At 42.4% G+C, this 13585-nt stretch overlaps 1 protein-coding gene across 2 annotated transcripts in view; it reads left to right on the top strand.

The window, feature by feature from the left end:
- The window catches only part of TUSC3 (tumor suppressor candidate 3), a 357616-nt gene that overhangs the window by 254272 nt on the left and 89759 nt on the right, over window positions 1-13585 (top strand). For both annotated transcript variants that reach the window (XM_040418803.1, XM_040418804.1), the window contains exon 5: window positions 2742-2882. In XM_040418803.1, the coding sequence (XP_040274737.1) occupies window positions 2742-2882 (141 nt within the window). The remainder of the gene's footprint in view (window positions 1-2741; window positions 2883-13585) is intronic.

Genomic DNA, 13585 nt, shown 5'->3' with positions numbered 1-13585 from the left:
CCTCATTACACAGGATGGCCAAGTGACGCTGACATTTTGACTGTTTATTGGGACCAATAAACCCTAAATTTTGAAATTTGTAAATAGTTTTCATCACTAATGAAAGTTCAAGTTTTTAAGTTCAGCTGTAAGAGGACCAAATGGAATGAGAAGGAGGAGAAAGATGCAGGACACTGTACACAGTAATGCCTTAGGCCTCATGCACACGACCGTTGTGTGTTTTGCGGTCTGCAAATTGCGGATCCGCAAAACACGGAAGACGTCCGTGTGCGTTCCACAATTTACGGCACGGACAGCCATTGATGTAACTGCCTATTCTTGTCCACAAAACGGACAAGAATAGGACAGATTATATTTTTTTGTGGACCACGGAACGGATCAACGGATGCTGTCCCGCATCTTTTGCAACCCCATTGAAGTGAATGGGTCCGCATCCAAGCCGCAAAAACTGCGGCTCGGATGCGGACTAAAACAACGTGTGCATGAGGCCTAATTCACACAGTCAGTGTTTGGTCAGTGATTTCCATAGTACAATATGGCTGGAGGGGTTATAAAAAATAATTTAACTCACCTTAATCCACTTGCTCGCGCAGCCCGGCTTCTCTTCTGTCTTCTTCTTTGCTGATTGCAGGAAAAGGACCGGTGGTGACGTCACTCCGGTCATCACATGGTCCATCACATGATCTTTTACCATGGTGATGGATCATGTGATGACCGGAGTGACGTCACCACAGGTCCTTTTCCTGCAATCGGCAAAGAAGGAGACAGAAGAGAAGCCGGGCTGCGCGAGCAAGTGGATTAAGTTGAGTTAAATCATTTTTTTATTTTTTTTTAACCCCTCCAGCGCTATTGTACTATGCATTCTGTATTCAGAATGCTATTATTTGCCCTTATAACCATGTTATAAGGGAAAATAATAAAATGATCGGGTCCCTACCCCGATCGTCTCCTAGCAACCGTGCGTAAAAATCGCACCGCATCGCACTTGCTTGCGGATGCTTGCGATTTTCACGCAGCCCCATTCACTTCTATGGGGCCTGCGTTGCGTGGAAATCGCACAATATAGAGCATGCTGCGATTTACAAGCAACACAGAAGTGATGCGTGAAAATCAACGCTCATGTGCACAGCCCCATAGAAATTAATGGGTCTGGATTCAGTGCGGGTGCAATGCGTTCACCTCACGCATTGCACCCGCGCGGAATACTCGCCCGTGTGAAAGGGGCCTTATACCTTATGGGAAAGATGGAGGCTCCAATCCTGGTTTTGGCTCCCAGTTCATGGGAGAAGACCCACCAATTTAACGGAGGTGAAGCTGCTTTGTATGGAGGAATGGCCTGAAATTCTTCCAAGCCAATGTGCAGGACAAATAAACAGTTTCCGGAAAGATTTAGTTGCAGTTATTGCTTCACAAGGATTCACACCAGATACTAAAAGTAAAGGTTCATATACTTTTTCCGCTCAGACATGTGATATTGGATCGTTTAAGTCCAATATTTTTGACTCGTTTGGTTTGGATGTCTATCTACTTTTCGAAGGTGAAAATGTGATGTAGTTTTAGGACAAATGTATGCAGAAATATAGAAAATTCTGAACAGTTCACAAACTTTCTAGCACCTCTGTATCTGTTCTCTTACTTTATGCCAGAATTTTGCATTAAAATTCTAGAGCCCTTTTGGCGTTGCACCTTAAGCCACACTCCTTATCTGGCAATCTCCACTCATTTCATGCTAAATCAAACCGTTTGTCAAGCACCATAGAAAATATGTGGTGTTAGGCCTAGTTCACATTTCTGTGATTTGGTTAGTGATTTCCATCAGTGATTGTGAGTCAGAAGCACTGAACAGATTCAGATCTTTCCATTATAGAGTACCTTCTCACTCCTGATTTTGGCTCCCAATCACTGACCAAATCAATGAAGTGTAAACTAGGCCTAAGGCATCCTGACTTAATCTTGTCCCAAATTCTGGCACATTTGCAATAGTAAATCTTCCCCAGTGTATTTCCTGGAAGAGTGTAAGGCCACATGCACATGGCAGTGTACTTTATGCAGATTTTCCACATAGATTTTCATGCAGATTTCCCGTGCCACTTTGAGAGACCTTGACGGGGTGCGCGGGCTCCGGTATGTTCTTGAAATAAGAATATATTGCCGAAAGTCTTATGTTAATATAAGTGTGAGGGTTTAGCCATATATTTTCAATTGCATTTTCCATTGTAGTGCACCATTTTTTCTTTGTAAATGTTTGCATAAAAGAATGGCCCTTATAATGCACCAGTAGTACAAATGCCCCTTTTATGTGTGCCAGTAGAAGAAAATGCCCCTTGTAGAGCACCCCCAGTATAAAGAAAAATAACAAACCCAGATACTCACCTGCAATGTGGTTCAGGACCACTGGTCTCCTGTCCTGCTTGCAGCCTGGCCCAGACAGCATGGTGATGATGCTATTGCGCCTCCAGCGTCTGCCTCTGAGGGGCTACAGGCACTAGGCCTTGCCACAGTGTTCTGCTGATTTGCTGTCCAGAGTCGACTATTGAGATGCCCTAGCAGCTGGCAGTCCCACCTACCCCCTCACCATATAGCACAGGTTGCACCTCTGTTCTAGACTAATGCTAGCTTAGACTAAACACAAAAATTGTAAACCCTTATCGTGCAATTTTTTTAAGCCAGAAGAGTGCAAGGCTTGATAAGTTCCCCCTGAGTATATGCAATATTACATGTGTGCTTTCTCCCTGTTTTAGATCCGCGTGTTCCGGCCACCTAATTACTCGGGAACAATAGCTCTGGCTTTGCTGGTGTCTCTGGTTGGTGGTCTGCTGTACCTGAGAAGAAATAATTTGGAATTCATCTACAACAAGACAGGCTGGGCAATGGCAGCTCTTGTAAGTATTATTTATATTCCTCCAGTTACATCTGTCCTCTTGTGCTGGTTTCTTACCACTGATTTCTTCCTACCCCATAGTAAATGTACAGTCTACTTGTACCTCACAGCATTGATATATGACTTTTAGAAGTCATCTTCTGATGTTACATGGCCATTGTTAGCATTTAAATCACAAAAATTCAGAAAAGGCCATCAGTATCTAAGTACAGGAAAAAACTTATTTACTGAAAGCACCATTTCTGCATGCAGTGCTATAACAGCTACTCCATTTTAAAGGGGATGTCCCACGAAAAATATTCTACAGTTTTTAAAACCAGCACCTGGATCTGAATATTTTTGTAATTACATAGAATTAAACATTTAGCATAGCCGCTGAGATATTCAATAAAATGCATCTGTATAGCTCCACCTGCTGTTTGTTCTTTTTCCTATTTCTTCCTGCTCACTCAGAAGGCCGCACATGCTCAGTTTCAACTTTCAACTGCCTCCTGAGTTGTGATAAGGGGGCGTGTCCATGCTCTCCCTAGCTGCAGCAGTAAAGACACTCCCCTTCAGCTGACAGCTTGATAATATAATATACAGGGTGGGCCATTTATATGGATACACCTTAATAAAATGGGAATGGTTGGTGATATTAACTTCCTGTTTGTGGCACATTAGTATATGTGAGGGGGGAAACTTTTCAAGATGGGTGGTGACCATGGCGGCCATTTTGAAGTCGGACATTTTGAATCCAACTTTTGTTTTTTCAATAGGAAGTGGGTCATTTGACACATCAAACTTATTGGGAATTTCACAAGAAAAACAATGGTGTGCTTAGTTTTAACGTAACTTTATTCTTTCATGAGTTATTTACAAGTTTCTGACCACTTACAAAATGTGTTCAATGTGCTGCCGATTGTGTTGGATTGTCAATGCAACCCTCTTCTCCCACTCTTCACACACTGATAGCAACACCGCAGGAGAAATGCTAGCACAGGCTTCCAGTATCCGTAGTTTCAGGTGCTGCACATCTCGTATCATCTGAAGGCAATCGTCTATGCTGTGAAGATACGAGATGTGCAGCACCTGAAACTACGGATACTGGAAGCCTGTGCTAGCATTTCTCCTGCGGTGTTGCTATCAGTGTGTGAAGAGTGGGAGAAGAGGGTTGCATTGACAATCCAACACAATGGGCAGCACATTGAACACATTTTATAAGTGGTCAGAAACTTGTAAATAACTCATGAAAGAATAAAGTTACGTTAAAACCAAGCACACCATTGTTTTTCTTGTGAAATTCCCAATAAGTTTGATGTGTCACATGACCCTCTTCCTATTGAAAAAACAAAAGTTGGATTCAAAATGGCCGCCATGGTCACCACCCATCTTGAAAAGTTTCCCCCCTCACATATACTAATGTGCCACAAACAGGAAGTTAATATCACCAACCATTCCCATTTTATTAAGGTGTATCCATATAAATGGCCCACCCTGTATATTGATATAAATCTAGCAGAGCAATGAATAGGGGGATTGCTGGATCCATGTGAGGTGCAGGGCTGGTTCTAGCTTTGTTAGAAAGAGATTATCATGTACTATATGATGTCTAATTTTCATTGTTTACATTAGTCATGGGATAACCCCTTTAAGGGCACCAATATCTATTAAAGGTAATCTCTGACCAGTTTTATGGTGTCCATCAACAGATAACGTACTGAGAGATCCTGAGCAAAACGATGGGTCCACTTACTTGCATTGACCCAATCGTTTTGTTAAAATCTGGAGTTGGTTCAATACACAGCATGTACTCAGAAGTCCTCATATTTATGAGCTTCAAGACCATTCAGCGGCAGGGGGTGGGGAGACACAGGAGCTGATAAATATAAGCATTACTGAGCAAAATGAAGTTTTAATGTATGCAAATGAGCCTCTAGGATCAACAGAAGCTCTGCTCCTGTCGCGCTCTCTACACTTTAATTGACAGGGCCAGGCAGGGAAAACATCATCATGCCTGGCCCTGACTTCTACTAAAGCCCCGCTCTGCACCGTCTGCTTCAGTATCTGGCGCAGTACAAGAAAGAGGCTTGTCAGAGCTGGATACTGAAGCGCTGAGATTTAGGAGTAACGGCAACGCCCCCATTGCTCCTAGAGGCTCATTTGAATGTATTAAAACATTATTTTTCTCAGCAATGCGGGCACATATGAACATGGGACCAACACAGATGTCTTCAGCTGCCAAGCGGACATGTAACAGGTCAGTCAGCGTCATAGTTACAAATCTGCTGACAGGTACCCTTTAACTTTGTGTACATGATAAATGCCATTTGCTGAAGTGAAACAATCCCTTTAAAAATCATTGACACATGAAGACATGCTGTGCAGGGGTCTTCGGTGTTAGTCTTAGGAAGCTAACTTACATAGTTTCAAGAGAATTGTACATTTAGCCATATTTATGATGGTGGATTGATAAAATGAAAAGCACTAACAGTATAGTAAAGTGGAGCCATAGTAGAACTATGTTCAGAAGAGCGAGAAATAAAGAAAGTGAGAACATCCAGCAGTCACCACCAGGATGCCATATGTAAATTAATGGACAGTTTGTAAAATTAAAGCTGTATTCACATCATGTTTTTGTCCCATGTTTAGAGTATGTACATGACGTATAGATTGATGCCTCCAACAGATGCTATACAAAAAAAAAAAAAAACATTTAACGTATACTGTTTTGCCGGACTCTACAGGATGGAAAAGACTAGTATATACTTTTGCATGGTGCTTTTTTGTTAAACGTGGTATTAAAACTTGTTGCGACAAAGCCTTAGAAACATTTGTCCTTTGTTCATATTAAAAAAAATAATTTGACCATGATTTTTAGAACCTGTTTGTATAGTTAAAGTTAACTTTTCCCATATCAATTTCAGTAGAGGTGAGCGAATCGAATCAGACGAAGTGGAATTCAATGCGAATCGCAATTTTTCCTAAAATGGCGACTTCAAGTGTGAGGACATGGAGCAAGGAACTATGGGAAGGCAGGCTGACCCATAATGCCATGCATGCAGCCAATCAGCAGCCAGCCAGCCCTGTGATGTCACAGCCCTATAAATACGGCGGCCATTTTAGAGTCAGACATTTTCGTTCTGAGTGCAGGGACAGATGTGTGAAGATGCTAGGGACAGCATTTGGAAAAACATCATTGTGAAAAAAAACTATTTTTAAGTGCAGGGAAACAATAGGGAGGAATCATTTCACAGCATCTTAGTGCAGGGAGAGATATCAGAAGGCGCTAGGAACAGTGCCAGAAAAGCGATTTACAAGTGCAAAGAAAGAGTATTTGGGGATCCAAATAGCCATTATTTGTCCTATTTCATTATAGAAAGAAAAAAATATATGCACTTCACTGGTGCACTTATTTGTGGCAAAAGGGTTTAATGGCCTATTTCAGTACAGAAATAAAAATATATACGCATTTCATTGGTGCATTTATTCCTGCTGAAAGCGTTTACTGGCCTATTTCAGAACAAAAAGAAAAATATGTTCTCAGTTCACGGCGGTTATATGTGTTGAAACCATGGCTGGGAGTGAGCAGGGTGGCACCAGTGGGAGGTCGGGAGCCAAACGTGCCCGGAGTAGAGCACATGCTTCACAGCAGCCTACCTACAGTCGTGGCCAAAAGTTTTGAGAATTACATAAATATTGGAAATTGGAAAAGTTGCTGCTTAAGTTTTTATAATAGCAATTTGCATATACTCCAGAATGTTATGAAGAGTGATCAGATGAATTGCATAGTCCTTCTTTGCCATGAAAATTAACTTAATCCGAAAAAAACCTTTCCACTGCATTTTATTGCTGTCATTAAAGGACCTGCTGAGATCATTTCAGTAATCGTCTTGTTAACTCAGGTGAGAATGTTGACGAGCACAAGGCTGGAGATCATTATGTCAGGCTGATTGGGTTAAAATGGCAGACTTGACATGTTAAAAGGAGGGTGATGCTTGAAATCATTGTTCTTCCATTGTTAACCATGGTGACCTGCAAAGAAACGCGTGCAGCCATCATTGCGTTGCATAAAAATGGCTTCACAGGCAAGGATATTGTGGCTACTAAGATTGCACCTCAATCAACAATTTATAGGATCATCAAGAACTTCAAGGAAAGAGGTTCAATTCTTGTTAAGAAGGCTTCAGGGCGCCCAAGAAAGTCCAGCAAGCGCCAGGATAGTCTCCTAAAGAGGATTCAGCTGAGGGATCGGAGTGCCACCAGTGCAGAGCTTGCTCAGGAATGGCAGCAGGCAGGTGTGAGCGCATCTGCACGCACAGTGAGGCGAAGACTTTTGGAAGATGGCCTGGTGTCAAGAAGGGCAGCAAAGAAGCCACTTCTCTCCAAAAAAAACATCAGGGACAGATTGATCTTCTGCAGAAAGTATGGTGAATGGACTGCTGAGGACTGGGGCAAAGTAATATTCTCCGATGAAGCCATTTTCCGATTGTTTGGGGTATCTGGAAAAAGGCTTGTCCGGAGAAGAAAAGGTGAGCGCTACCATCAGTCCTGTGTCATGCCAACAGTAAAGCATCCTGAGACCATTCATGTGTGGGGTTGCTTCTCATCCAAGGGAGTGGGCTCACTCACAATTTTGCCCAAAAACACAGCCATGAATAAAGAATGGTACCAAAACACCCTCCAACAGCAACTTCTTCCAACAATCCAGCAACAGTTTGGTGAAGAACAATGCATTTTCCAGCACGATGGAGCACCGTGCCATAAGGCAAAAGTGATAACTAAGTGGCTCGGGGACCAAAACGTTGACATTTTGGGTCCATGGCCTGGAAACTCCCCAGATCTTAATCCCATTGAGAACTTGTGGTCAATCCTCAAGAGGCGGGTGGACAAACAAAAACCCACTAATTCTGACAAACTCCAAGAAGTGATTATGAAAGAATGATTTGCTATCAGTCAGGAATTGGCCCAGAAGTTGATTGAGAGCATGCCCAGTCGAATTGCAGAGGTCCTGAAAAAGAAGGGCCAACACTGCAAATACTGACTCTTTGCATAAATGTCATGTAATTGTCGATAAAAGCCTTTGAAACGTATGAAGTGCGTGTAATTATATTTCACTACATCACAGAAACAACTGAAACAAAGATCTAAAAGCAGTTTAGCAGCAAACTTTGTGAAAACTAATATTTTTGTCATTCTCAAAACTTTTGGCCACAACTGTACATGAGAAGTAGTGCTGCATAGGTTCACGGAAGTAGCGGGGGTAGCAGTCAGTCAGTGCGGCTGTTATATGTGTTATTTTGTATTTCAGTACAAACAGAAAAATACATTCTCAGTTCACGGCGGCGGCGGTTATATGTCTTGAAAGCGTTTAGGGGCCAATTTCAGTACAAAAAGAAAAATATATGCTCAGTTCACGTCGGTGCCGGTTATATGTGGTAAAATATTTATTGAAGTATTTTGGTTGAAAAACAAAATTTATTCAGAGGTCAGCGCTGTGGCTTCTACACATTTTCAAAATAATCCTTTAGCGGGGCGAATAGATGCCGGATGACCGGGACACTCTATGACCTTCCCTGTCGGGAGCAGTGGTTCATTTCTGAGACATCCATATAGTGCGGAGGGAATCCGAAGACCCTCTCTATCCCCGTGCTCTGTTATATGTGGTAAACATCTTTATTGACTTATTTCGGTCGAAGTTATACAGTCCTGATCAAAAGTTTAAGACCACTTGAAAAATGGCAAAAAATCATATTTTACATTGTTGGATCTTAACAATGTTCCAAGTAGAGCTTCAACATGCAACAAGAAGAAATGAGAGTGAGACTTTAAACTGAAACAGGCTGTTTTTCAGCTGATCCAAATTTTAGGACCACATGCCTTTAAAAGGCCAAATCTGTGCAAAGATGTGGATTCATTGTCATTTTCTGTCAGGTAGTCACACGTTGTGATGGCAAAGGCAAAAAAACTCCCTTTTTGAACGTGGTCGGGTTGTTTAACTGCATAAGCAGGGTCTCTCACAGCGCGCCATCGCTGCTTAGGTGGGACGCAGTAAGACAGTCATTTGGAATTTCTTAACCCCTTAAGGACTCTATTTCACCTTAAGGACCAGGCCATTTTTTGCAAATCTGACCAGTGTCACTTTAAGTGCTGATAACTTTAAAACGCTTTGACTTATCCAGGCCATTCTGAGATTGTTTTTTCGTCACATATTGTACTTCACGACACTGGTAAAATGAAGTAAAAAAAAATCATTTTTATTTATAAAAAAATATCAAATTTACCAAAAATTTGGAAAAAATTGCAAATTTCCAAGTTTCAATTTCTCTACTTCTATAATACATAGTAATAACTCCAATAATAGTTATTACTTTACATTCCCCATATGTCTACTTCATGTTTGGATCATTTTGGGAATGATATTTTATTTTTTGGGGATGTTACAAGGCTTAGAAGTTTAGAGGCAAATCTTGAACTTTTTCAGAAATTTTCAAAAACCCAATTTTTAGGAACCAGTTCAGGTCTGAACTGACCTGCGGTTTGCGGCAATCGCTGATACGGGGGGGTCACATGACCCTCCCCCCGGCGTTGTGACAGGATGCCTGCTGAATGATTTCAGCGGGCATCCTGTTCCGATTAACCCCCGCCGCGCCACAATCACGGTTTAAACCCATGACGTACCGGTACGTCATGGGTCCTTAAGGACTTGGGAAACATGCCGTACCGGTATGTCATGCATCCCTAAGGAGTTAAATGATCCTGGGGGTTATGGAATAAAAGTCAAGTGGAAGACCCAAAAAATTTCAATAGCACTGAGCCGGAGGATCAAATTGGCTGTCCGTCAAGACACTGGACGGTCCTTGACCCAAATGAAGGCCCTTACTGGTGCTGACTGCAGCCCCATAACCATCAGACGGCATCTGAGACTGAAGGGCTTCAAAAACAAAAAAACGTCTTCAAAGACCTTGTCTCCTTGAACGCCACAGAACTGCTCGTTTGGACTTTGCAAGAGAGCACCAAACATGGGACGTTCAAAGGTGGAAGAAAGTTTTTTATTCTCTGATGAGAATTTTTTTTACCTTGATGGTCCTGATGGTTTCCAACGTTACTGGCATGACAAGCAGATCCCACCTGAGATGTTTTCTACGCGCCACAGTGGAGGGGGCGCCATAATGTTCTGGGGTGCTTTTTCCTTCAGTGGAACAATGGAGCTTCAGGAAGTGCAGGGGCGTCAAACGGACGCTGGCTATGTCCAGATGTTGCAGAGAGCATTCCTCATGACTGAGGGCCCTGGTCTGTGTGGTAACGACTGGGTTTTTCAACAGGACAACGCTACAGTACACAATGTGCCTGCAGGACAAGGGACTTTTTCCAGGAGAATATCATCACACTTCCATGAGTTCATGTTTGGAAGTTGGATTTCTGTTTTGGGGGGGTTTAGTTTTTTTTTGGAGGTGTGGTCCTAAACTTTTGATCAGCTGAAAAACAGCCGGTTTCAGTTTATTCGTTGTTTTCATTAAATTGAATGCTCAAAAAATGTTTTGTCTCACTCCCATTTCTTCTTGTTGCATGTTGAAGCTCTACTTGGAACCTTGTTAAGATCCAGCCATGCTAAATATGATTTTTTGGCATTTTTCAAGTGGTCTTAAACTTTTGATCAGGACTGAATGTGGTAAAACCTTTTGGGACTTATTTCGGTCAAAAAACAAATTTTATTCAGCGTTCAGTTCTGCAGCCTGCAGTTATATGCGGTAAAATCTTTATTGACCTGTTTCGGTCGAAAAACTAATTTTATTCAGCGGCCAGCGCTGCGGTTATATGCAGTAAACTCTTTAGTGATGTATTATGATGAACTTTGCGACTCTTCCGGGCTCAAAGCTATCTTGACGCTTTGTCTTCTCATTGTCTGTAGCTACTTGAGGCCTGTTCATGCCAGGCAGGTTCCCTCAGAAGTATCTGGGTCTGATTTTCTCCTGTCTTAGGCAACACTTAATTTTTATCATTAAATTTATTAAATATTGAATATTAAATTGAACCAAATCTTGATTAAAATTATAAGAAAGTAAACTTAAATTCGTCAATATTTTATCCCAATCTTCGAGGGAAATTCACGGACAATCAATTTGCCAAGCCTTTTCTGCCGGAGAACGTGTATTATTGAATGGTGTTTTAAGCAACACTTTATAAAGTTGAGAACTTTTAACCTTCTGTTCTGTTCCATATTCCCTATAAATGAATAGTTGACGCGGCCACTCTTTGGCCTCCACATGCTGCTGCCACCTCCGCATATTTTCGTCGTTATGCCAGTCTGTGGCCTCCTCATGCTGTGGCCTATTCATGCTGCTGCCACCTCCACACTATGTCACCTTGCCACTCTGTAGTCTCCTGATACTGCCGCCACCTCCAGTCTCTGTAATTGTGCCACTCGGTGGCCTTCTCCTGATGCTGCTACTGCAGCAGCCGCCACCTCCAGACTCTGTCATTGTGTCAACTCGGTGGCCTCCTCATACTACTGCCACCTCCAGACCCTGTCATTGTGCGACTCGGAGGCCTCCTACTGATGCTGCTGCTGCCGCCATCTCCAGACTGTCATTGTGCCACTCTGTGGCTTACTCATACTGCTGCCACCTCCACACTTGGTCATTGGGCCACTCTGTGGTCTCCTCATACTGTTCCCACCCTCCCCACTTCATGACTGGGCCACTATTGTGCCTTTCGGCCTGGCTGACATCATCATTTGTTTGACCCTTTTTCTGATCTGTCAGAAGGAAGGAAAAATGAGACGCACAACGGATCCTGTCTGTGTAGCAGCTGTAAGGCCTGTATGGTCCCATCAGAATTGGCTCATGATTTGGTAGCCAAAAGCAGCAGTAGGTACAAAACACAGAAGACATGCAAATATTCCATTCATTATGTGAGGGTCATTATATACACTGCCTGTCCCAAAAAAAAAGTCGCCACCTGGATTTAACTAAGCAAATAGTTATTAGCCTCCTATTGGATAATTAATGCATGGGCGATTATCTTTCAGCTGGCAAAAAGTTATTTAACATATCAGGAGATTGCAGAAACTACTAAAATTGGGTTAAGAACTGTCCAACGCATTATTAAAAACTGGAAGGATAGCGGGGACCCATCGTATTCGAGGAAGAAATGTGGCGGGAAAAAAATCCTGAATGATCATGATAGGCAATCACTTAAACGTTTGATGAAATCAAATCGAAGAAAAACAACAGTAGAATTCAGGGCTATGTTTAATAGTGAAAGTAAGAGTATTTCCACACACACAATGCGAAGGGAACTCAAGGGATTGGGACTGAACAGCTGTGTAGCTGTAAGAAAACCACTAATCAGTGAGGCAAACCAGAAAAAAAGGCTTCAATTTGCTAGGGAGCATAAAGATTGGACTCTGGAGCAATGTAAGAAGGTCATGTGGTCTGATGAGTCCAGATTTACCCTGTTCCAGAGTGATAGGCGCATCAGGGTAAGAAGAGAGGCAGATAAAGTGATGCACCCATCATGCCTAGTGCCTACTGTACAAGCCTGTGGGGGAGGGCTATGATCTGGGGTTGCTGCAGTTGGTCAGGTCTAGGTTCAGCAACAGTGTGTGTGCTCCAAGAATGAGGTCAGCTGACTACCTGAACATACTGAATGACCAGGTTATTCCATCAATGGATTTTTTCTTCCCTGATGGCACGGGCATATTCCAAGATGATAATGCCAGGATTCATCATGCTCAAATTGTGAAAGAGTGGTTCAGGGAGCATGATAATTTTCAAACTTGGATTGGCCACCACAGTGTCCAGACCTTACCCCATTGAGAATCTTTGGCATGTGCTGGAGAAGGCTTTGCGCAGCAGTCAGACTCTACCATCATCAATGCAAGATCTTGGTGAAAAATTAATGCAACACTGGATGGAAATAAATCTTGTGACATTGCAGAAGCTTATTGAAACAATGCCACAGCGAATGCGTGCTGTAATCAAAGCTAAAGGCGGTCCAACAAAATATTAGAGAGTGTGACTTTTCTTTTCTTTTTTTTTTTGGGTAGCGACTTTTTTTTTTTTGCCCAGGCAGTGTATACTGGGGCTCTATGTGAAGGTCATTATATATACTGGGGCACTATGAGTAGGCCATTTTATTTACTGGGGCACTATGTGAGAGTCATTATATATACTGGGTCACTGTGTTGGGGTCATATTATATACTGGGTCACTATGTGAGGGTCATTATATATTCTGAGATACTATGTGAGGGTCATTATATATACTGGAACACTATGAGTGGGCACTTATATATACTGGGGCACTATGTATGGGGCCATTATATATACTGGGGCACTATGTATTGGGCCATTATAAATACTGGGGCACTTTTTGAGGGTTCTTATATAGACTGGGACACTATGTCACAGCCATGATATGTACTGGGGCACTATGAGAGGCCCTTGGATGACCAGGGGCACTATGGGACATTATGTTGAGGACACTGCAGGGGTTGGGTTTGAAAAATAAATAAATAAAAATGCAAAATGAATGCCAAACGGCCATTAAAAATCGATACAGACAGAAAATGGATGCACACACGGATGCAAAATGACCATGAAAAATTGACAGTGTATCCATCTTTAACGGTCGTGGTTTTTTTTTTCACTGTGGTGTGAGTGCAGCCTTTCTGGAGCACCCAGACTGTGGTCTCCTAGTCTCGTATGTATGGCCATGTATA

Source organism: Bufo bufo, chromosome 2 (assembly GCF_905171765.1).
Source record: "Bufo bufo chromosome 2, aBufBuf1.1, whole genome shotgun sequence".
NCBI classification, from domain to species: domain Eukaryota; kingdom Metazoa; phylum Chordata; class Amphibia; order Anura; family Bufonidae; genus Bufo; species Bufo bufo.
This window is presented reverse-complemented; position numbering and strand designations above follow the sequence as displayed.